This window comes from Caloenas nicobarica, chromosome 1 (assembly GCF_036013445.1).
Source record: "Caloenas nicobarica isolate bCalNic1 chromosome 1, bCalNic1.hap1, whole genome shotgun sequence".
In the NCBI taxonomy this organism is placed as follows: Eukaryota; Metazoa; Chordata; class Aves; order Columbiformes; family Columbidae; genus Caloenas; species Caloenas nicobarica.
In genome coordinates this window covers 64,672,123-64,696,499 of record NC_088245.1, presented here as the reverse complement: position 1 = coordinate 64,696,499, position 24,377 = coordinate 64,672,123, and the positions used below count along the sequence as shown (strand labels likewise).

At 50.9% G+C, this 24,377-nt stretch overlaps 1 protein-coding gene across 2 annotated transcripts in view; it reads left to right on the top strand.

The window, feature by feature from the left end:
* The first annotated feature begins 614 nt into the window (after positions 1 to 614).
* The window catches only part of HIPK2 (homeodomain interacting protein kinase 2), a 141,603-nt gene continuing 117,840 nt past the window's right edge, over positions 615 to 24,377 (top strand). For both annotated transcript variants that reach the window (XM_065651940.1, XM_065651930.1), the window contains exon 1: positions 615 to 930. In XM_065651940.1, the coding sequence (XP_065508012.1) occupies positions 912 to 930 (19 nt within the window). In that variant the 5' untranslated portion in view covers positions 615 to 911. The remainder of the gene's footprint in view (positions 931 to 24,377) is intronic.

Genomic DNA, 24,377 nt, shown 5'->3' with positions numbered 1-24,377 from the left:
GGAGAGGGGGAGAGGTAGGAATTTTCCACGCTATTGTAAAACATGAGCTCAAATTATATGATCCCCACAGCCAGTGAATTGCAAAGCTTCAATCAGCAGCCTTTTTTATTTTTTTTTCCTTCCTCTCTTTTCTATAAGGGGGGGGGGGAGAAGACAGAAGTGTTTCACCAACTTCTGTTGACTGTTCCTTTTTTCTCCTGATTGAAATGTGTTGTTAAACAAGATCCCACATAATCTCAGCAGAGGGTTTCTCTCGCTCGCTCTCTCTCCTTCTGGGAAGCCGCGATCAGTGCCATCGGCGCTTGATTATTTGCAAACTCCCTTCGCTTTTTTTTTTTTTTTTTGCCTTTTTTTTTTTTCCCCTCCTCTCCGTCTCGGTCTCCGTCTCCCTCTCTCTCCCTCCGTCTCTCTCTCCCTTTCTCTCCCCCCCAGTGCAACTTTTGCAGGCGCCCCGGCACACGCAGCCATGCCGCGCTGAGAGCGGGGGCACCGCGCCAGCCCCCCTCCTTCCCTCCCTCCCTCCTTTCCTCCCTCCCTCTCTCCTTTCCTCCCTCCCTCCCTCCCTCCCCAGCGCCGCCGTCCCGAGCCGGGGGGGCCCCGCCGCCCGCCGCCCCTGCCCGGCCCCGCGCCTCGCCCCGGCCCCGGCCCCGGCCCCGGCCCGGCCCGGCCCGGCGCCGCCGCCCCCCGCCCGCTCGCCCGCCCGCCCTGGCCGCGTCGGAGGGCCGGCAGCGGGGCTGGATGTGCCCGGCTCCCCCCGCGCTGAGGCGGGCAGCGATGCAGAAGGCAGGCGGCAGCTTCGCCTCCGCCGAGAGACACCCGCTCAAGATGGCAGATGTGTGTTGAGTTTGGGGGGCTGCGATCTCGCGTCGTTCGTGGCGGCGTTGCCATGAATAACAGGCGTCCTTGCACCGATGGCCCCCATGTACGAAGGTAAGCCCTGGCCCGGCACTGCCCGGCCCACCCTGCCGGTACCCCTCGCTCTGCCGCGGTCGGGGGTGGGGGGGACGGGGACACACCGGGGGTCCCCGGCCGCCCGCGGCTCGCCGTGCTCCCGGCGTTGTTGCGGGGGGGCTGGCGGCGGGGCACCCCCGCCCTGCCGGGCGCCCGGCGGGGAGCGGGGCGAGGCGCGGGTCGCCGACCGGCTCTGCCCCCCCCCACACCCCCTCGCCCCATCGCTTCCTCGCCCCGCGGTCCCGGGCGCTCGGGCCCCGGCGGGGGGCGGTGGGTGAAGTCCGTGCCGGTGCCGAGCAGAACAATGAGGTGGACGGAGCTTGCCCTGCGCCTCCGTGTGCGTGCGTGTGTGCCTGCCTGCCTGCCCCTCGCTGCAGTTTTCATTTCCAAGACCGGCCACTCCGCTCCTTTCGCCGGTTTCCCAAGAGTTCCCCCCGCCGGGGTGCTCCTTCGGGGCGCGGAGACCCCGCGGACAGCGGCGGCGGGGGACGGGGCTGCCGGCAGCCGCCTGTCAGCTCCTCCGGCTTCTGCTTCAGCCCAGCCCGGGCTGCGGCGAGAAGCCCAAGTGCCCCAACTTAGTTTTTTGGGGTTGAGAAAAAAAAAAAAGGGGGGGGGGGAGGGCGTGTGTTAGATCGGAGCGTATTTCAGGGTGGCTGTTTAAAAAAAAAAAAAATTACAAAGGTATCAGGGTTCATTTAAATCCCCTCACGATGCGTTTTACCCTGCTCCGTCACCCCTCCCGGCTCGGCGCTGGCCGGGCAGCGTTGCATAAACCGCAGGGACGCCCACCCGGCCGTCGCTTTATCCCGGCCGGGGACCGGTCGGTCCGTGGCGGCGGAGACCCGGGCGCCCGGCCGCAGGAGCGGGGGGCGACAGGGGGACACGGTACTTTTCTCCCCACGGCGAGGACGGTAAAACTTATCTGAGGAGAAAATCGAGCCCGGGCTGCAGCGCCCGAGCGGAGGGCGCCCGGCGGGCGGTGTAAAGTTACCGGCCCGCCGGGTTATTTCTGGGCAGCCCCGGGCGCACCGGCGGTGCGGAGTTTGGACCCCGCGAGAGGCAGGCAGACAAAGAGGAGCGTTTTCGGCAGCGGAGGGAGGACGGCCGTCCCTCCCCGCCCTCGCCGCTGCCAGACACCGGGCTGCCGGAGTCTGGGGGCGGCGGCGCCGCCGGGGGGCGCGGAGGGGCCGCGGCGGCGGTAGCGGGGCCCTGTGCGGCGGCGGGCCGGTGCCAGCGGAGGGGCCGCGGCGGGCCCGGGGTGCCAGTCGGAGCCGGCCCGCCGCCGGCGCCCTCTGCCGGTCGCGCCGCACCGCCGAGCGGCCTCGGTCCCCGGGCCCGGGCAGCGCCCCCGGCCTGTGCCCGGGCCGCCCCCGGCGCCGCCGGCGTTAGCGGGCGGCCGCGGGGGCCTGCGGCGAGCAGGGGGCGGCCGCCGCCGCGTCGCTGCTGCCGCCCCTCGGCCGCGGCGGGGGCTCGCAGTCCCGGCGCGTACCTGCCCAGCCCCCGCCCGCAGCCCCCCGCCGGGCCGGGCCTGTCCCCCCCGGCGCGGCCCCGGGCCACCGGCGGGCCGGTGAGGCCCGGCCCGGCACCGCAGTCCCCGCCGCCGAGCCTGCCCGGCCCCTCCCGAGCGGGCGCCGCTGGCAGAGCGGGTAACGCGGCGATTCCCCTCTGAAGTTCGCTTCTCGCCGGGCCGCATCCCCCGGGCGGGCGGCGGTGCGGGGCGGTGCGGTGGCACCTCGGCGGGCGGCGGCGCCCGGCGGCTCCGCAGCGGCCGGGGGCGGAGTGAGGGCGCAGGGCCTTGCGGTCAGGCCGGCCGCGCTCCCCCTTCCCGGCGCGCCGCAGCGGGCGCCCGGCGAGCGCCGGCACAGCCGCCTCCCCGGAGCCGGGCAGGGCAGGGGAGGGGAAGGGAAGGGAGAGGAGGCCTCGGCCGCAGCCAGGGCGGGCAGGGCGCCGGCTTCCTCCCGGGGAGGAGGCGGTGGTGCCGCACCGAAGCGTGCGGTGGAAGTTTAGCGGTTCCCTAGAGCATCCTAACTTCAGCGGCGCCCGTGCTTCTGCCTGACTGGAAAAAGAGAGCGGACGGAAAAAATGCCCTGAAAAGCAACCCGTAAAGACAGATTCTTTGCAAGCGACACAGAAGGGTCCGCGGCCAGGCTCTGCAGCACACCTCGAGCCTTAAAGTAGGTGAATATCCCAAGTCGCAGGAGCCAGTGGGTAGCGTAAAGGCTGATAGGGATTGTTTTATCTGATTTGTGTTGCAGCATGTTTGCGGGTTAAATTGCTGCTGGATGGCTTCGAGAGAGGCGGAGGAGGGGTTAATGAATGTTTTTCGCCTCCTAGTTGCCATGAGAGGTCCTTAGAATTCCCTGCAATATCGCAGTGCATAGATAAAAACTTACTTATCGCAGGGGATGTGATTTCCTCCTTGGAAGGAGGCGAGGACTGCAATCCTCCCTTACGAGCCTCACGTTATGTGCAATAACCGGCCTGGTCTCCAGCCCTCCTCTGGAGCAGCAGGTACAGTCAGGCCACCGAGGAGAGCGCGGGAGCCGAGGGGCTGGATCAGCGCTGCGGTGAGCAGCCGCTTCTCTGCTCCTGCCCTTGATGGTGCCACACGCACGGCCACTGCCACGAGGGAGGCGAGGGTAGGTGAAACGGTATCTCCACCCTACGGGTTTCAGAACATAGGCTCTTTGACAGAAAAGGTGCCCCGGGGAGGAAATGTGACACCTCAGAGGCCCTTATGAAACGGCTCCGGTAGAAATTTAAGTAAGCGATAACATAGAGCACATGCACAAATTCACCCACGATTCTCGACGTGGAGATGAGGGTGGTGTGCGTTTGTGCTGAGCAGCCGGCTTAAATAGTGGTTCTGGGAAGCGGAACAGTGCCTCACCTGATACTAATAGGTGAAGCATGATAAATAAGTGAATATCTGGTATGAAATCCTCCCCTACATACACTGTGCAAGGAGAATTTTCCCATTTATTTTAAATAATTCAGAGTTTGTGCTGTCATCTTCTCCTCTGCTGCCTTTTTCTCATTCATTTATTTCCGGGTGTTGCAGAACTGAGCCAGTAACATGAAGGACATAAAAACCTACCAAGTAAACTAAAACAGAAGTAACACCGCCGTGCAATGTTTGACCTGGATTTTAGTTTTGATTGTGTGAAATGTGTTTGGCTTCCAAGAGGGCCTCATCAGGTGTAATCCTGCATGGCCTCTGCTCCAGAGTTGGGGCAAACGAGTGGCCGCCGTCCCGCTGAGCGCCGGAGATGCAGCTTCCTCAGGGGCGGTTGTATCGGCTTCAGAGGAGTTGAATGGCTTGAGGCAGGCAAGAATTTGGCTCTTTGGACGCTTCTCTAGGCAATGTTGCCCTTGCTGGGCAAAATTGTCATCGTTGTGCTCATCGTGTGACATTTCCTCCTGTGCAAGAGAACAGAGCCAGGCTCTGTGGACCAGAAGAGACCCTGTTTTAAGAGGGTTTACTGCTAGACATCACCAGTGCCTGGGCTACGGGTAGATTTTTGCCCTGGGCAGGTTTTTCCGGTGATTTCCTGGGTGCCTTGTAGCTGGCATCCTTCAGAATTGGGTAAAAAGAGGTGTTTATACACCATAACCTTTATTTTCTATACAGTGATTACCTCTGTTTTGGTTTTGTTCCTCTTTGCTTTGCTTCTTACTTATTCCTGACAACTTCGTTGCAACTCACTGTGTATTTTTAGCAGCCGCGTTGGTAGTTTTCTATGTGGGTGGCTCATGGAATTAATCTCGGTAATATTTGTAAATTGCACCTCGCCACCGGTGTCGGTGTTGTTGCTGGAGCTTGGCACAGGTGGGGACCTGCCTGCATGCTGCCCTTGTCACACCAGGGGCTGGACAGCCTGAAAATCTGCTCCCAGATGCATCGTGGACCAGATCCCATTTAACACCAGGATCAGGCAAGCCCTGCTGGGTTTTGAATGCATCCTCAAGTCTCGTTAAAACGCACAAAACTTGCTCACTGGGGAGGCGGCACCAGTGAGGCGGAGTAAAGGTCTTTGCCCCAAAGTTCGTGCAAGGAGATGATAACTCGGAGGTGCTTCCTGTTTATGAATTAATAACCAGAACTTACATTAAGTCAATGCTGGGACCAAAAGCGTAAGTTTTTATTAGCTCAGGATATGGCTATAGCCAGGATAACAGGAAGCCCCCTCCAGTTATAATTATTGTTCTTATCATGCTGCCGCGTTTAGCGATTAAATGGGTTTGAGATGTAAGAGGTGAAAAATGCTGTTTTATTTTCGGAAGCGGAAAGAGTGCTGCTGGGACCAGGGGCTGGGGTGAGCAAACAACATGCTTGGACAAAGAGGCAACCACAGTTACTCGCTACAGTCGTTGGCCCTTGGACTCCATGCAGCACATCCCTCCGCATGGCCGTAGCAGGTGAGGAAACCGTCTTGGCTTCAGCTGGATACTTCAGCTGGCCTGGAAAATGAAGGAGTTTTCATTTTCCCCTGCCTCGGTTTCCCTATTTACCCAGTGGTTGCTATTTACCGCCCACTTTCACGTGGTGCTTTGAAGCTACTAGATGTGGTTTCCTCCAGACTGGGTAAGCGCTGGCTGTGCACCCTGATCAGTGTAGGTCTTCTAGTGATGCGGGACAGCCCAGAGACCTCCTTCATGCCTGTGAGGGTTTTGAACTCCTGTCAGCCCCTGGACGTTAGACTTTTTATTCAGAGGCAGATAACATACTTGGGTGGCTAAACAAATAAGCCTCAGTTGTGGCCACAACACAGCAATGGTGTGTAAAAGTATGTAGTTGTTCGATGAGGAGGAAAGTTCTGGGAAGTAACATCATGGAAGGATTAGTAACCTAGGTGTGGAGGTTAATCCCTGTCCTGATTGCAGGCCTCACCAAGTGGGTCCCAGGTGATGGTGTTAGAGCAGTCCTGCCAGATGGCAAGGTCAAGGGCAAGTTCAGCCACCTTCTGCTTGGACTGGGCTGAGGCACCAGTATGAGGCAGGTTAGACCACCAAAGTGCTGGTGTTGGGGCAACTGGGATAGCACGTACTTTTGGGCAAGACTCCTGAGAAGGGGAGTTGGCAAAGGCATTCAGTGGTGGGCTGACAGCTATTATGGTGTCCCCAGCTCTGTATCTGCAGAGATTGGGTAAGATGAGACTGGATATTTTTGAAAGTTCCGCCCTTTTCCTCTCTGATCCCAATTTAAGAAGATATTTTAAGGTCTGTGTCTAAATTTAAGCTCACAGGCAGCGCTGCTGACTTCATTAGAATTGTTTATGTCTTTAAAGCTAGCCACACGCTGAAGTACCTTTCTGACTCATGGCCTCTATAGCTTAATCAGTCCGTTTATAAAAATGAGGTTGTTTCCTCACCCTTACTAGGAAATCTCTGCCCTCTGAATGTGAATATTATTTATAGAGCTTTTGCTTGCTTTTGGAAGGTTAACTGGTGGATAATAAGAAGTGAGAATTAAACACTATTTAGAAAAAAGGTTGTTTCTTCAGCTATTTACATACCCTGCCGTGGACCTAGGTGTTTAACAGGAGGCCTTCTCTTTTGAAACTATTTCCCCTAGCAGTGCAGAGTTCAGCTTTTGTTTTGAAAATAAACCCAGGTGATAATTTCGCTCCAGATAGGGCATTTAGCAATTTGTCTGTTTGTTGGAGGGGGAGACTAAAGGCATGTTACTGCTTCCACTTGTTTACAGCACAGAGGTGTAGAGAGCACCCCTGAATCCTTCTTTGCTTGGCCACGTCAGGAGCTGAGATCTTTCCTCTGGAAAGCACAAGTGCATGTATTTTGGGACCACTCTTGAATTCAGATAGCCTTCTGAACTGGGTAACTTGTATGGTAGAAATAGTTCTTCTAAGACTTCCCCATGCAGGTGAGTGGAGGAGCAGCTCCCATCTCTGTAGGCTGGCAAGGGCATCACCACATCACAAAGTGCCTTGGAGAGTCCAGAGTCTGGGCTAAAAGAACGAAAAAGCTGTGCCATTAGAATTTATTTATTTAATGGAAGTAATAATAGTCTGTTATGGTGTGTGTTTATACAGTGCTGTATATGTTCAAGGTGCTACATAAAGAGTGTCTATGTGACTGACAGAATGCTGCCAAAGAATGGATTCTTTCACTTATTCGCAGGGGATGTGCAAAATAGCCAGTGAAAGACAAGAGTCTTTGAGATGTGAGCCCCTCAAGTTGCTCCTGGGCTGAATTCTGATTTCAAGGATTGTTCTGTAGATCAGCAACAGCACCGCTGAAGCCCAGGGAGGGGGAAGCACTGTCTCTGTGCAGCGAGCCTTGGCCCATTTGTGTTGCTTTCTGGAGCAAGAGTCTTATGCTGAGAGAAGGATGGCACAGTGTCTCACTTGGTTTTCTTCAGCAGTTCCTGCTGTATGGGACATTGGCTTGGAGAAGCTGAAGCTCACTCTTTATGCACGCCTCGTTCTCTGTCCTGCTCACCTTCCAGGACCTGTGCTGACATCTGTCTCTGGAAGGATGAAGTGAGAGCAATCGCTTACAGCTCCTACCCTGAAAAGTGGAAAAGGTCACCCACAAGGCAGTGGTATTTGCCAGAGATACTTGGGAAACTCGGAAGGGCAGCTGTCTGCACTGTTCATTATAACCTTTAATCCTTAAAGGCATTAGCAAGACCTGGAACAATGGTGTTACACAGCGAGCGGTACCCTGCAGGCTAACGTCTCCTGTCCTTCTGAACGCTGACAGGTTTATCTTGATCTGTGGGCTATGCTGAAATGCCAGAGAAACTTATCTCTCGCCAAAATCACTGAAGTCATAGGAAGTGGGCATAGGAAAGACTTCAGAAAGTTTTTGCAGAGCAGGATGTACTATACCAAATACATGCTTGTCCAGCATGTTCCCTAACGCTGTTGTGTAGCGTATTCCCCATGTATGGAGGGTGCACAGCCTGCCTGGGCTGTCATTGCTGGCCTTCGCTAGCTTTGTCATTGGAAAGACTTTACCTCCTCTGCTTTGCTTGCTGTGATTTCTTGTCCTATCAACGGTGGGTGTGGAAAAACTATTCCTTCCTCTTTGTCGTGTCTCTCCTTAACTTTGTGTTCCTTAGGCAAAATCCTGCCTCAAACGCATCCTTCAGTTCTTTCTTCTATGTCTGTTTTTCTGCAGCTCTGACCATCTTCCTGCTTCTCTGTGTTCCCTTCAGCTAGTGCACCTCTCTTGAATGTCACTGCTAGAGCACAGGTCCATACCTGGGGTTCTGCGCTGGCCAAGTAGAGCACAAGTGCTCCTTCGTGTCTCTTACAGGCAGCGCTCCTGTTTGGTTTTAACTTCTGCACTTCAACATCACTCATCTGTGCGTGGCTTGTGATATGCCATGGCTCCCAGGTCCCATCCAAGAGGTCTGGTGCCTCGCGAGCCATTTTCTATCCTGTGTGTGTAGAGCTAGCCCTTCCTACCAAAGCATACGATATTTGTATTTGCCCCGTTTGAATTATTTCATCCTGTACCTTTCAATTTGTCAGGATTGTTTTGAATTCTGATCTAATTCCCCTGACTTTGCAGTCTCTTCCTGCTTGGTGTCACCTGCCAATTTAAAAAAAAAAAAAAAGGACAATCTCTGTTTCTTCACCAAGACCAGCTTTGTTTTCCACTCCACAGTCTCAAATAGAAAGCACAGAAGAAATGTTTTTATAAAAAATTGGAACAGAACTTTACCCTCAAAATATAAAATAAATTGAAAAAAACCCCACTTGGCATTGTTCTTATACCTCCAATTCTTTTACTCTTCTTTGGTGCTTTTGAAGTATTCCTAAGAACAGTTGTATTTACAGCATTAGCACCAGTGCCCAACAAAAGCAAGACCTTATTTCACTAGGCATGACATTGCCATGAAGGGGTAGATAGTTCCCACCTCAAAGGATTTGCATTTTATATAGGCTCAGACATGAGAAGGTGGATAAAACAAACTGGCTGGGCTCTCTGGGGAGAGGAAATCACAACATGTGGGTTTTCCTAGACATTTGTGATAGGGAAGGGAAGGGTGGGCTGAGGGGAGAGAAGTAGTAAGGAAATAGGTCAGGATCAAGGGGGAAGAGGATGAGAGAGACAGGTGAGGAAGAAAGATGAGGACAAGTGACTGTAACAGGAGAGGAGGAGGTGATCCCTGAGAAGTAGAGGGGCTGAAGCTGTGGCAGCAAAGGCTGGCAGGGACAGAAGGTTGGGTGAATTGCTGAAGATCCTGGCTTGGACTGTTTTTGCAGCTGCTCTTCCTGACTTCAGTCTCTCCCAGGTTTTTTCCCTGCAGTTGTCTCCAGCATCTTTGGAAAGGAAGGTGGGTGAGAACAGGAGATACCACCTATGTCCTGATGCTCATAGGTGGGATGGGGAGTCTGCCTGGGGATTGCCTGGCTGGAGCTGAGACCAGAGGCAAAATCGATGCTATAGAATTCCCATAAGATTTCTAATCCTGCTCTCCATGCTTGGGAAATTCCGATGGGGCAGAGATAAGCTGAAACACCAGCACTTTTCGTTGATCTGATATCCTCGTGATTTCCTCCATCGCTGCCGTCGCCCTTTCCATGATGAATGTGGCTATGCAGGACAAATCTGATGTGCCATCCTCCCTCCTCCTCCCCGGAAGGCCCTGCACACTAAATTTTCCTGCAGCCTGCCCAGGATGTCTTTAAGGGCACGTGTGACTCTCCAGGTGACCGAAACGGGTGCGCGCGTGGAGGCACAGTAACCAGTGACTGAGCTCACGGGCCACAACCGCACGTGCATTGGGCTGCACATGGATGTGCGTGGCCCAAAGGCTGGGCGCGTTTCGGGCGCACGAGGCTCAACATTCTGTTCTCTCTAGTAGCAGGTCAGGTATGTCAGTACACTTGGCAGCGAGTCTGTAAGATTATAGTTTTTCTCTTGGGTGAAGAGAGCAAGAAAAGCTCTTTTTTTTTGCTTATAGTTTGGGGTCAGGGTGTTTATTTGCTACTGGATGTGATCCAGTGGATTCGGTGTGTCTCTATTTATTTTTGCTTGAAGACATGATTTTTTTTTTTTAAGTTGCAGATCGTAAAGGCACACGGGATGGCGGATAGCCAGCAAAGTCCCTAACTATTAGCGGCATTGGTGGAGTGTTACGCTAACACTTCTGGAGGGAATGTTACAGCAGACGATGGTGTGGGTTGATGGAGACTTGGACTCTAGCAGCAAGACTCAGAAAATATCCAGTCCCAGAAAACTTGCTGAACATTTCAGAGAAAGTTTAGTTTTTCAGGAAGCTCCTTTAGCTTTCCCAGAATATTTTTACTTGTAGGCAAAATTTATAAGTGTTCTTTATTTTTAAAACATGGTTTATATTCTGCTCTTGTCTGCAGCAGCGCCAGCACCGTCAGTGTATTTATCTTTTCCGTGTTAACACTTGCTGTTCCATCTCCTGTTCAGCAGCTGTTTGTAGATTTTTTTTTTTCTCTCCCATCGTTATGTACCTTTCCTTCCTGTTCAAGGCATCCATAAACCTCTCGTAGTGACATCATAGCTGTTTCTATAGCAACAGATTATGATACTAGAACAGAGGATAATATCAAACAGGAGGAGGAAGAGATAAATTATGGTGTTTGTGTGTGTGTGTCTGAGGGCTTGATTATATTCCTATGTCTCTTCTGAGGATGTTGTCTGCCTGGTTTCTCCTCTGTTTATCTTACATGCCTTTTAAAGGTTAGGAAAAAGCAAAGGAATAAAAAAGATCTGGAGGTCATAACAATACAGACATATTTTCTGTGGCCTCTGTGTAAACCTAGTAGGCCGAGATTTTTTTTTTTTTTTTTTTTTAATCTCAGTGGTAGCTCTCCTGTATCTCCTGCGAGTAATCTAGTCTGGAGAAAACTTGGAGGCAGAGCAATCCTTTGGTGCAGCTTCACTTTTATTTTAATTATGAATTAGTCATAGCCACTAGCAGCTGGGATCCCAAGTCAATGATCTCTGTGCTGCACATTTTCCAAAAGCTGGACGAACGTGGCACGTCGTTGCCCCAGAGAGCTCGCAACCTGTGTTTGAGAAAGGACGCAACAGGTGCTCAAATCAGACAGAGCTGGCATGGGGAGAAGAGGGAGAAGGACCCAAGAGAAGGTTATCAGCAGAAGTATGATCTCTAGATGATGTTCCAGCCCGCCCAGAGTGTGGTCTGAGCCTCACCCCAGTGTTAGCTTTCCACAGTGGTGTTTCTGGAAGAGCTGTGCCCGTAGTGGGTCGGGGGTCTGGATTGTGACTGTCTGCACGGTTCTTCCATGGCTTCAGGCTGTCACTCCAACAGGAGGTGACAGCAGCAAGATTGCAGAAGGATGAGTACCTGTGTTGCGCTATACTTACATTGGTAGGAAGACTATCTGTTTGCTTAAAGCATGAGGCCGGAGGTGAAGAATGTCGAGCTAAAATGCATGGAGGTTTATTTTCTCCTAGGCAGCATTTAGTGTTCACAGATTCCAAATAGTTTGGCAAGGATTTCCAGGAGGTTTCTGGTTTGCCTCTAAATAGCAGTAATTTCTGGCCATCATTGCCACTTTCCTATTTGGATTATTGTGTTCAGAAGCTGGAGAAAAAAATCCAAGAAAACCCTCTTAGATATCCTCATAACTCTGCCTGCATATGTGCAATCTTTAATCTTCCTCTTGTGGCAAAATTTCTGAGGTGTTAAATAGCCATTGCTGGTCTTTAAAACGCCCAGTGTAGGGTCATCTCTAACACGGCAAATCTCTGATGATGCTCTTGAGCACCTTAACATTGACAAACAGTTGTCATCCCAGGCTTAGGCACTCTGGTGCCCCAAGGAGGAGTGCAGGGCAGGGAACCAAGCAGAGCAGTGATCCATAACACATCGGGTAGCTTTAGTGCTGCTTTAGCGATGCCATGGGGCACACACTTCTGCAGTCAGGCTTCAGGGTGGTGGGGGCAAGGGAAGCTGGAACAAGGTCCTTTGCAGAGGGAAGAGAGATCACAACCTTTTCTCTGAAGCCAGATTAAAACAAAAGGACAATTCTTGGCTACAGACAGTTTGTGAGCACAGTGGAGAAACCCAAGAACTCGTAACTCCCTTAAGGCATGTGCCTACAAAGCAAGTGGGGATCACATTTAGTCATGAGTACAATTATAAATTTCTTCATCTCTTCTAGTGCTCTTCTGGCACCACCAGAAACCTGCCTTCCCATCAAACCCCCTCTCTGCGTTTTCTCAACATCAGAATATGTATGTATTTAGCAAGTGGGGATAAGAAACATGTTGCAAACTCCATTTTAAAATAGCTGCACCACCTGACAAGGACATGCAAAACCCAGACATGAGCAGATCGCATTGGTGGTGACAATACTTCTCTTGCAGTGTTGTTTTCTCATCACTTATCTGAGGCTATGAGCACCTGGATAATAAAAGTGCAGCTTACAAATGCCTATGCTGCCCAAAAGCACGTGCGAGTCAGAAGGAATGGTAGATGCTGTTATTGAGCCTTATGTGTGAGAATACAGGTGGAAGAGCATATGTGTGTATATATGCATATGTGGGACTCCTTCCATGTTTGCAGGCACATGTAGGATCATGCACATGTGTTTGCATGTGGCTGCACCCCTTTGTCTACAGAAGGCAATGTGGGCCTGATTCTTCTTAGAGCTGTTATGCTGTTCTCTCAGCAAATTGCATTGGTGCCAGGGCTCTTTTCCACTGCAGGGAATGAAGAAGGGAGATTTATTATAAATATAAATTAGGCCTTCCGTGTGTTTGTGAGCTGTCGCAGCCTGTACAGGAGGAAATACAAACAAGGTGAATGCAGGGTGTTTATGTGGAGTGATGCTGTGACAGCGCGTGTGTTGGCAGGAGTGCTGTCTGCAGTCTCTGCGTAAGGGCTTGTGTCGCCGATGTGAGTGTGGAAGGCTGTAAATCACAGTATGTTCAGGAGGGGACACTGCCACTCTGCCTGTAAAATGCAGGGAAGGAATTTTTTTTAAGCAATGATGTGACTCTTTTCAGGCTGAGCAAAAGGGTTACTAGAAATCCGAGCTTGAAAAAAATATCATCCAAAACATTTTGACTGGGAGTGATCTGTAAGCCACATCCACCAGCTCGTCTCCATCCTGACCCAGACCAACCGCATGGCTGGTGTCTTTTACACCTCTCCCAGTGCCAGGTTTTGGTGGCCCTACTGGACCAGTTCTTGGGTATCTCTGCTAATGTGTCTCAAGTCTGTCCTCCTGTATCCGCAGTGATTTCAGTCTTGAACTGGTCCTCTGATGTAGCTGGTGTCTGTATGCAAATGCAATATCCCCTGGGGAATCTGTGTGTATTTAGATGTAGTTACCAAATTGCTCACAACGCACCTAGTGTAGGTGAGACCACCTCAGTAAAGAAGCTGTATTTTTTTCAGCATGCCTGTGGGTAGGCGCCTGAGCCCTGCTTTTGTTCTTGCTTAACTGCAAACTCAAGCTACATACTGTGGAGTTCCCCTCTTTAGGATTGGGCTTGGCTTAAAAGTTATTTTGTGTTCCTCCAAAATCACTGCTGTTTCCCAGAGGAGCACTTGAGTCATTATCAATCCCTCCATTTCCTCTCAGCCAGGAAGGGTTGAAGGGGTTTCAGGAAGAGGATGCTTTACAAGGAGACGTCTGCTTTCCCTTGCCATGCCCTGTCACAAACAGACACTGAGACTCCTGCCAAAAAGCTGCTGCCTGTAGAAAATAATGTGCAAGGGAAGAAGTTGGGATGTGAGTGAACGGCAGGGTAGGACAGGGTTTCAGGTGGGGATATCCAATGCTTCTGATACTGAGTGCAATAAAATGGAAGCCGTGGCAGCACTGGGGGCAAGTTAAGAAAAGTGCTTATGTCACTTGGCATCACTGGAGCAAGCTGAACGTCGTAGTTTTTCGTTTGGATTTCACTGTGGTTGGTACTCCTGTCCATCTTGTCCTCTGTCATTGTAGAGCTTGTGGAAGGGCTGGGGCTTTTACTTTGCTCGTGTATTTTGTGCCCTTTCTCCTGTTCCTGGAAGCATCTTCCCTTCTGCCACCTCCTCCCCAGCACAGCCCTGTCATGTTCGGTCGTGCTTGTTTGAAGATGACCAGCCCACCTGAGATGTTTGTGGCTGAGGACATAGCACACCACGTATCGAGAACGTGCCGACTTCCCATGGGAGCTGAATGCTGCGTGTCAGGTGTTCCGAGCCGTGGGCCGGCAAGCGCGGGGGCTCTGCTGTCACCCCTGGGGCTCAGGGTGAACTGGAGGGCTGGCAGGGGAGGAGAAGCGCAGGCACAGTCGCATGGGTGAAATACTCCATGGTTACCATGAAAAGCTTGCTGAAAAGGCAGATATTGGGAGTTACTTGGCTAAACGAGACAAGGGAAGTGGGACCCCTTCCCGGTGATCTCAGCCTGCTTGCCTTACCTTCTGGGGACGTGGGGAGGGCTGTGGGGGGCAGGCACTCCCTGTCCCCTGCTCGGGGTGCCGGGCAGATGGGCTGCCTGCGAGCCAGACTGTGGGGCACTCGTCCCCATTTTGGTTGAAGGTAACGAACCAGTAGCATGCAGAACTGTGAAATCCAACCCTGTGCTGGGACGGGTTGTGCTTAAGCCCCGTGTAAGCCCTAATTTGAAGGCTTAAAGGGAACTGAAGTGTGGCAGCGAGTGCTGCAGCTGAGCTTCACCCTTCCTGAGCTGTGACAGCCTGCCAGGAGGGGAACTGAGGGGCAGGACAGCCTCTGCCTTCCCAGCAGGGCCAGGAACCTCCAGCTGAACTTCTCAGTCCTAACAGAAGCTTTGGATTTGGTCGGGTTTTAGACTGTGAATGTGATTAATCGTAGCTGGCGGTTCTGACCTCTGTGGTTTTCACTGGATGCCCAAAGAAGTTGTTGCACTAATGGGCCTGTTCTGCCTGCAGCCCAGCTGGTCTCCATGTGTCTGGTTATGTATGTTCGTCCCTATAGTTCTGCACCTGGTAACTGCTCTCCATCTCCCCAGCCCGGTCTTCTCTTTGCAGGCAGCGGGCTCAGCTTGTGACTGTTAGCCGATAACAACCACCCCTGTATCAGTCTTCTAAAGGCCACATAGCCATTGCAATGGGCCTCCGTTGGGGGAGCCTCCCACTTCTATCTCATGCCTGTGTCCCCTCCGCCCCACGCTTGCTGTCTGCACAGGGACCTCTTTCCTCTGGTGCCCCTCGGGGGGGTGCTGGGCTTCGTGTTCTGCATGGAGGGAGTGGGTGAGCCGCCCAGCACACAGGTAGTCACAGGGGGCTGAGCCTCACCAGGTCTTCCTTTTCTTTGCAACTGTGTTCTTTTTTCATTTATTTGTAACAACTGTTGTTGCATTCACTTAGGGTCATTTCAGCACTGGATGCTTTCATTTGTTTCAGAGCCCCATTGCTGTGTAAAATGCAGCCGCAGTTTTGGGAAAGTCAGAATGTACCATGCTATGCTTTGGATAGGTCCTGAGGGTGGCCCCCAGCATCGTGCCTGCTGTGTTCCTGGGAAGCACACACGTGCACCTGTGTGCCCACACGGACCTGTTTCTGCGAATGTCCCTGGGAGCATCCTGTGGCACCCTGCCCACCTTCCTCCGCCAGTCAGGTCCATGGAACTTCGGCCAGTACTCTGGAGGAAGGATCACTGGTGTTTGTCAACCTTTACAACAAAACAGGTGTTTTTTTTTTTTTAGCCAAGGCTAAGATTGTAGCTGGAGGCTGGAAGGTAACTGTAAATCCTTGGTCTCATTTGCTCAAATCCTAAGGGCATTTTGCCTTCTGCTGCCTATACCTTGTTTCAGAAACATGTAAATTTAGTTTGGATTCATTTTTTCAAAACACCACAAAACGTGGCTGGGGGCTTTTAAATTACATTTGGCACAGAGAGGATAAGGAGGATTCTGGAGGCTCCATCAGGTAGGTATCCATGGATGTTTGTCACACGCTGTCACTGGGGAACCCTGAAGAGACTGGATACACCAGGAGAGCAGCCTCTTATTTGTAGGTCTGCTGCTCAGATCAGACCTCTCAGCTTTCTCCTGACCTAGCACATGAGACCCCACACACTGGGTCATGTTTCAGGCTTGAACCTTACATGTAGGGTCATCTGGTGGATAAATGTCCTGTTATGTGAAGGGATGGGCTATGCGGCAAGGTTGCTACAGGAGTGGGAGGCAATGCTGGCCAGTTCGTTTCCTTCCAGGGCAGAAACCTACAAGATGCCCCTGCCTTTCTGAAGAGGCCATCCCTTTTGTGTCAGGGTCCATAGAGGAAAGAAGAGGGACTTGGTTTCTGCCTCAAAGGCGTGGGAGGTGCAGACCTACCCGAAAGCTCATGGGGAGGCAGCCATGGCAGTGATTCCCAGCTTTGCTGGGGGTCAGCAGTGATGGCACATTTATACCGCTGAAGGCCTTACCCATAGCAAAGGTTTTGTTTACATTAACTGGCTGCTTACCAGGTCTCAAAATCATTACAAAGAGCGACAAACCAGCTAAGGAGCTCCACACCCACACGAGCTGTGCTGTGTGCGCCTGGTGCTCTGTCTCCAGAGCTGCCAGTTCAGTGTTTTCACCTGCTCTGGCTCTCTAGGAGGAAGAAACCAAAGCAGAGTTGGAGGTTTGTCCATGCTGAGACTGGCTGCTGGAGGAACCCCCCCCACTGGCCCTCCCGTTACTGTCAGCAGAGGAGAGGGAGAGTTTTGTGTCTTCACCTGCCTTTCAGCCAGAAGGAACGCATGTGCTTGGGGGCTTCCTGCCATGCTCTCTTGCCAGGCTGATGGGTTTCATGACACCGCTTTTAGCACCTGAGGATAGGTGTGAAAAGGGAGGAGGTGGAGGAGGAGGAGAAGGGGGAGGAGGTGGTGGTGTGAGTTAATACAAGACCCAGTGGGAAGCTGCGGCAGGCAGTATTATTTCAGTGGTTTGAGCCAAAACTTTCTCTCCCTCTCTCTCTCATTAAATTACAACTAATGCAAGTAGCATTGTGAAGGAGGAATTTGGGAACTGTTGTTCATCATCCAATCGCTTGTAACGAATGTGCTGCTCAGTGCCATAGCCCATAGCCTAGCTGAGAAGTAATTCACTTGGTATTTGCAGGCATGACATGCATGCCATAAGAATTCCACTGTTAGCATTATTGCAGCATTAGCGAGGGGATATGAAAATAAATGATGAGTGATTGTTTTTCATGATTAAGTCCAGGCTTTTTGCTCCTCTGTCTTTTTCCCTTCCCCCATCTGTGAGAGGAGGGGCCTCTCCATTCCTTTTGCTTTCAGAGCAGGCAGGTTGTGCCCTTGCTCATCCCAGCTCCCCCATCCCCCTTCCAGACCAGCACCCTTCGGCTGAACGCTCTGCCGGTCTGCTCCTGGGTTTGGAGACCAGCCACAGGAGTCCTTTAATTGCTGTAGGATATCACAACAGAACGATACGACGTCAGAGGGGACCCCAGCATTTTGTTATGGGTTTATAAAGCTGTTTTCCCCTCACCATCCCTTGAGGGGACCAAGCCCTGCTCTTCATGGTTGCGGTGGCAAGCTCAGAGTTCACTGTCGGGTCAGCAGTTTGGTACTTTGAGGTCATCTGCAAGCCTTAAGTGGCTCTTATTAAAAAAAAAAAAAAAAAAAAAAAGAAGAGGGAAAGCTCTTGAGGCAGCTGTCAATCTGGATGCCAGGAGCAGAGCTGAACAGCCTCTGCCGGGGTCTGCTGGCAGTGGCCAATGCTCAAAAGAAGTCCACAGGGCAAACGAGGGATCTGTGATCTATGGCTGTGAGGGGCATCCCTGTCATTCCAGTGGGCTTTCCTGTGTTTCCTGTGGAGCTTTATAGATGCGAAGGAGTTGAACATTACAGGGGAGTGAGGTAATTAAGTGTTATTTATCCCTGCTTTCTACCAGGGGCAACCAAAGAAGAAAGCGTAGCGGTTTCAGAGATGACCGCTGTTTCTGGAACCGTCAGTTCGTGGGGTTGGTTTAAGCTGGCACGCGAACACCCACCTGTGCAAAATAAAAGACTTCTTTGGAAAACTGAGCTTAAATATCCACATGAAATCCCCAAACTGAGTCGGTACCAGTTCTATACAGGATCCCTGCGCTCTTAATCTTATTCTTAATCAACTAACCCAGACAGTCTTTCATGTCATTGAGTTGCTGCTCACTCTAGTGGCCCCAGCCTGCGTTGGCTGTTCAGCAGAAGGCCTGGCTGAGCTGAAGGCAGATGGCAGGGTAGGAGCTTGTGCTGATCCTACTACTATTAACTCTACCACTCCTCTGCACAGCAAGCTGCTCCCTTTGAACATCAGCAGAACCATTTTTAAAAGCCCTGCAGCCCAGCCTTCTGCGACAGAATAGCTCGTTTTGTCAGGGAAAAAGATACCTTCGCAAACTTTCGAGTGCGAGCTGTCAGAGGTAACCTCAAGATGCTCGAAGAAGCAGCTGTAGGCTTTGAGGAAAGAGCAGCAGTTCCCACCTGAGAGTGGACGAGCGAAAGCCATTGCTTTTTCCCCCCTGTGTTCTTTATTCACCTCTCGCAGGAACAGTGTACGCACCAGAGCGTTCTATGATATTGCTTTGCACGCAGTCACGGTTATGAAATCCAAAGCTGCTGTAGCCGTCCTGCCCCGCGCTGTGCTGCCAGCGTACCTTGGCACACTGCAACCTGCAGTACGTTGTGGTTATCCCCATGCAGCCCTGACCCGTGGGTCTCCTAAAAAGTCCCAGGCCAGGTATCTCCTTCTCCTCCACCACCTGCACTTGCTTACACGCATGCACACGCACATCAATGCACAGGCTTTAGCACTGATAGCTCCAACCAGTTCACTTCAGGGCAAATGCAAAGTCCCACGTCTCAGAACCAGGGAGGCTGTGTCCCTCTGCCTGAGCTCCTCCACACAGCCCTCCCACAGCCCTTGCAGTGTTTGCCAAGGTCCTTTCCACTCAGAAGCGATACCTGCGCTTGATTCTTCTCGGGTTTTGCAATATGCATAAATGGGGTGGTGGTGACACTGGGCGTGAAGCCATCAACTCGTATTTACTTGTGATCTAAGAAAGCAATTTCAGTTCAGACCTCAAATGGCAAGCTGCTGTGTCATTTAAAATTGTGCTACCAGCAGAAGCATACGACCTCATCGTATGAAAAAGCAGGAGATTAGCAAAGAAGTAAGCTTATAAGGCACACAAATGTCCATGGGGAGAAAGGAAATATCTTAATAGAAGAGTCAGTTTTCTACGTAAAAGAAGGCTGAGGAAATGACTAATTTGCTGGTTCTGTTGTACATGCAATTTGATTCAGCTGTTCCTTCTTTGATTCAGGCCCCCTCCTTCGCTTTCTGTACCCCCTACCTCACCTTGGCTTTTTCTGCCTTTTAAGAGAGAGCGGGCGAGGGAGAGTGGAAGGGCTCAGTGCGGAAGGAGTTAAGGGAATGCTCAGTGGGGATTATAAAACAGCCAGGCACTTGGAAACAGTTAAGAAGAGAGAAACAGATCTGCCGGGAGGGAGTGTGGCACTGGAGCCGGTGGTTTATTTTCATGCCCCCCTACACAGCGATGCAGAAGGCTCTCCTGCGATGGGGATGGAGGTAACAGCAGTGGGGAGCGGGTCAGTGCCGGGGTAGCGGGGACAAGGTCAAATGGGGAACGAACTTCTCCAGATCCAAATTGGCAGACCTTCCCACTGATCCATACTGACATGCTCTGCTCTGGATGCGGCTTGTTCCTGTTAAGGGTGGCAGGAGTTGGCACCTACCATAGCCTGAGGGCATGGCCTTGCCCTGTGGGCAAGGCGTGCTCTTTGCATGTTAGACATAGGGACTGCGGTCTGTGCACTCTTGGCGTTGCCTTGGAAAGGCGAACACAACAACTTGGCTGTCTGCTCAAGAGCAAAGCGTGGGCAGGTCCGTGGGTATGCCCACACGAGCATGAGTTGCGTGCGAGGTCCCCTGTGAGCGTGGCTGTGGGTGGACATCTTGTGCAAGCCCACCTGGCCAGGAGGAGCCTTCCTTCTGTCGTGCTCTGATGAGGTGGCCTTGAGTCACGAGGAGCCGTGTTTTTACTCACCCTGCATTCGTGCCTCAGAAGCCCAGCTGAGACCTCCCATGTGCCGTATCAGGCACCAGCTACCTCAACAAGGGCAGAGACTCTTGGTCCCAGGAAGGACTGGCAGATACAGGCACCTGGAGGCAATGTCACCCAACACACCAGGTTATCGGCAGGGCTGCAAAGAGAAGCCAGGTTGCTTCAGGCTTCCTCCGTTGGGCTCCCCACATGCCCAAGCTTGGAGCAGTAGCTAACCACTTCCCGGTTTGAGGGACGCTGCTCCTGTGATGGTGAGTTAAGAAATCACCTGAATGCCGGTTCTGCCACCCCCTCCTGGCTTTTCAGCTCTGTGCATAAAACACAGTGGTGTTTGCAGCCGCACGGCAGCGGGACCATATGTGGCGGTGACCACAGGGGCGAACTGCACGTGTGCAACAGGGAGACCCGTTTTTCTTGGGGGGGAAAAAACAGATGCAACTATTGGAGCCAAAGTGTGTGGAAAGAAGGGTTAGTCACTCTGCAAGTGTCAGGGGCTTGCGGAGGAAATAGCAGGAGTTTGCTGACTAATGCCGATGATGTTCAAAGAGTAAATGAGAAATACAGAGGGAAAACCCTCTGCTTCTGAATTTGGAAGGGGAAAAAAAAAAAAAAAGAGGGAGAGAAAAAAAAGGAAAGGAAGATGTATGGAGTGACTAATCAGCCCCCAAAGCCTCTGACCTATATCTCCCTCCTTTCCCTGGAGCCATTCTTAAAATGAAAAATTAATAGAGAACAACCAGGTTTTACCCCCAGGGTACCTTTTTAGGCTGCCACGTACTGCAGGCTGAGACCAGTGGATAGGAGTTTGGTGTCATCCAGAAAGCAGAGTGGCCTCAGTCCAGGGTGTTGTGAGGACACTCAGAGAGACTGGAAGCGAGAAGGTAATCTCCTCTCTGGGAAGGATGGTCTCTGGCTTCTGACGGTTGGGAAAAGGGCGTTCAACCAACAAGGTAGGTTAAAGTAGACCAGTAAAGAAGGATAGTCCTTGAAGTTACAGTAACTTTATCAGGGGAAACAGAGGTGAGAAGGAAAAAAAAAGTATATCACGTCATTAGCCCTCTGAGGGCTAAGTTCATTGTGTCTATAGAATATTCCTCCTCCTCTTCCCATTTTTAGTTTTTTAATGAGGAAAGAGAATCCTTATTTAAGAAGCCAAAACCTAGGGTTGTGGGTCAGGAGGTTCCATTTCCCAGTTCTGCTGCTGCCTTGCTCTTTAAGCTTGAGCAAGGCACTTTCTTCTGGTTTTGCCTTTGTCCCTATAATAATGTGGTTTGTGATCCCTTTGCAAAACATTTTCAAACCTGTAGAAGAAAGGAAGGGCTACATTTTCCGAGATGACCAGGGCCGGGGCATGGTGCCAACAGCCGCGTTGTCAGGAGGAGGAAGGCTGACGCTGGGGGGTTTCTGCCTGCGCTGGAAGAGGCTCTGCGCCGGCGCAGCACGCCCACGGCTCTGGGCACTGCCGGATTCACCCTCCCACGTGGCGTGGGAGGGACAGGACCATGCGGGCGTGGAGCGGTCCACACTGTGAGAAGAGATGCTGTCACCTGCTGTGGCGGCAGAGATAGGTGTGGGCTCGCTTTGCGGGGATTTGAGCATGTATAAAAAGTGGGTCCTTTCCCATCTCCTTGTGTTGGATGACCTCGACTTAAGCTGCTCAAGATCGCTGGCCATATTTAGTGTATAGGTCTGAATGCATCGTGTTGTCTTTGTTGTCCTCCTCCAGAGCCTAGCTCCTTAAATGTTTGCAAGATGATACCTCAGTTGCTGCTTTCTACGTGATAAATATCCTCCATAACCCTGTAGAGCCAGAAGCTGAGCCATCCAGGCTATCTCTGCGTGGACTCTGCCATTTCAATATTAGGATGCCTTATGTAGCCTGAGAAACTAGGTTATATAGCAGCTTTAATGGGGCTTTTTCCAGACACTGATTGACCTGATTCCTCAGACCAGCTGTTTTACTTATTAAGGAAAATAGGAGAAAAAGAATGCATCTCCTACATAAATTTGATTCATTGTGGAAAATGTTTAAGCTGTTTTTTTGTTTTTTCATAAATTGATGTGAAGCTCTTCATATTGATTTTGGAGATATTAATTCATACACTAGGAATGAGGAAGTTTTGCCTCTTCATGTAATTCTGTTTCTAGAGAGAGATTTACTTAATGTGCAGTGTAATTTGTCTAATGTGCAACTTTGCATGTAGAGTATACCCAGATCCAGTAGAAACAGTGGGTATAAAAGAGGAGAGCACTGTAGTGCAGTGCTGTGAATCTCTCTGTAATTAAAAATACTAAATTAGTCAATGTTAGAGCAGTCAAGAGACATCACTAGCTGAAAAGCGGGGATATATGGCAAGAGTTTTCAGTGCAGGACAGAGAAACTGGGTCTGTATTCATCTCTCTGTGCGCGTGGTATGTGTCTATGGGAGGGATGGTTTATAACATAATTTGCCAGGAGTAGAGCCTTGGGTGTCAAGGAGGAATCATCAAGAGTTATCCCAGGATTGTCCTTGCACGTTCACAAGGTGCTGGAGGAACCAATTCTGCCAACTCCCATATTGTCTCACTGTGTTTCCCTCCAAGTCCCGCACACGCTTGGTGGACAGTTGCAAGGTTGGATTTTATGATTCTGCAGAAGTATCTCTAAAAATACTTTATTTCTCTGAAGAAAGCTGCCACCAACGATGGGTTGATTTATTCCCCCCCACCCCCGTCTGTCTCTTTGTCTTGTCTCTCTTTCTTTCCTGGTGTTAACACGGATAAATCACTGCCTGAAATTTTCAGATGGGTCCCTTTTTTTTAGGATTTTGTGAATCTTCCTGTAAATAATAAAGGGAACAATCCGTTTAAACCAATGTAAGAGTCACTACCTCTGAGTACCGTCCATCTGTCTGTCCTATATCCAGCTTATGACCACTGCTGCCTACGGTGCCTGACGCTTAACTAGCTTTCTGTTTCCAAGAGAACAGGAGGAAACGTGGGGTTCTTGCTCTAAGCAAAAGTTGCTATTTGGAACTGAGTAACAAGACTTTGTTGGGCATTAAGATTAAAAATAGATGAATCTTGTTTATCTGAACAGAACCAGGATATGAAATAAAGCTTCAGTTACAGTTTGCATTTAAGTTTGACATGATTCTCTTAGTGTAACATCTGGCATGTGTGGTTTCTTCACCAGCTGGACAATATCACCCAAGAGAAACAAAACTGTATGTCGTGGCAGTGACCTGCTGTTGAGGATATCCTGCAGCTTCCCTATTACAGACCCTCTTTTGGGTCGTTCACAACTTTACCAAACTTAAACTCTCTGGGCTACAATTTTCCATCCCAGCTACCTACCTAGAATGTCTATTTAGAAAACAACTCTCTTATACCTCTATTTAAATTTTTTATGAAGGTTCAATCTAACAAATAAGCAAATAAATGAGAAAACAAGCCCCTGTCTTCACAACCCAATGAAATTTGCATGATATATACGTAAGGGGCACCAATTCTGCTGTCTTCAAGAACTTCAGCCCAAACTTGGCAAAGTTTTAAGCCTTAAAATTGGCTGTTGCCACATCCTCAGGAGACGAAACAAATCTCTGAAGAATTTCATATGATCACAGAATAGTTTGTGTTGGAAGGGACCTTCAGAGGTCATCTAGTCCAACCCTCTGCCACGAGCAGAAACATCTTCAGCTAGATCAGGTTGCTCGGAGCCCCGTCCAGCCCGGCCTTGAATGTCTCCAGGGATGGGGCATCGACCACCTCTCTGGGCAACCTGGGCCAGTGTTTCACCACCCTCAGCGTAAAACATTTCTTCCTCATGTCTAGCCTGAATCTCCCCTCTTTTAGTTTAAAACCATTGTTAAAACCTTTGTCCTATCGCAACAGGTCCTGATAAAAAGTCTGTCCCCATCTTTCTTATAGGCCCCTTTTAAGCACCGAAAGGCCACAATAAGGTCTCCCCAGAGCCTTCCCTTCTCCAGGCTGAACAACCCCAGCTCTCTCAGCCTGTCCTCACAGGAGAGGTGTCCTAAGAGTTTCAACTAAGCAGTTAAAATTAGTGGAAGGTTTTCACGTTAACCTCTCTGTGCCTCAATTCCCTGCTCATGACATATGGATAATACAGTGTCTTACTTTATGAGGGCATTGTGAAAATACATTCCTTTATGTTTGTGAAACATTCAGTTACTCTAATGATGTGTACTGTAGGAAAGCCCGTGAGTAAATTACTAATTCCATCTGCAGAGCAGAGTGTGGCGGGTACCTAGTAAACAAGGCTTGGGGCCACACCTTGAACAATGCAGAGAAGATGAAATAGTGACTAGTTGCTCTCTAAGTGAGCACTGTGTGTCCTGCTGAACAGGGTGAGGCCAAGGTTCTGTAGAAAAATAGCCTGTGATTAT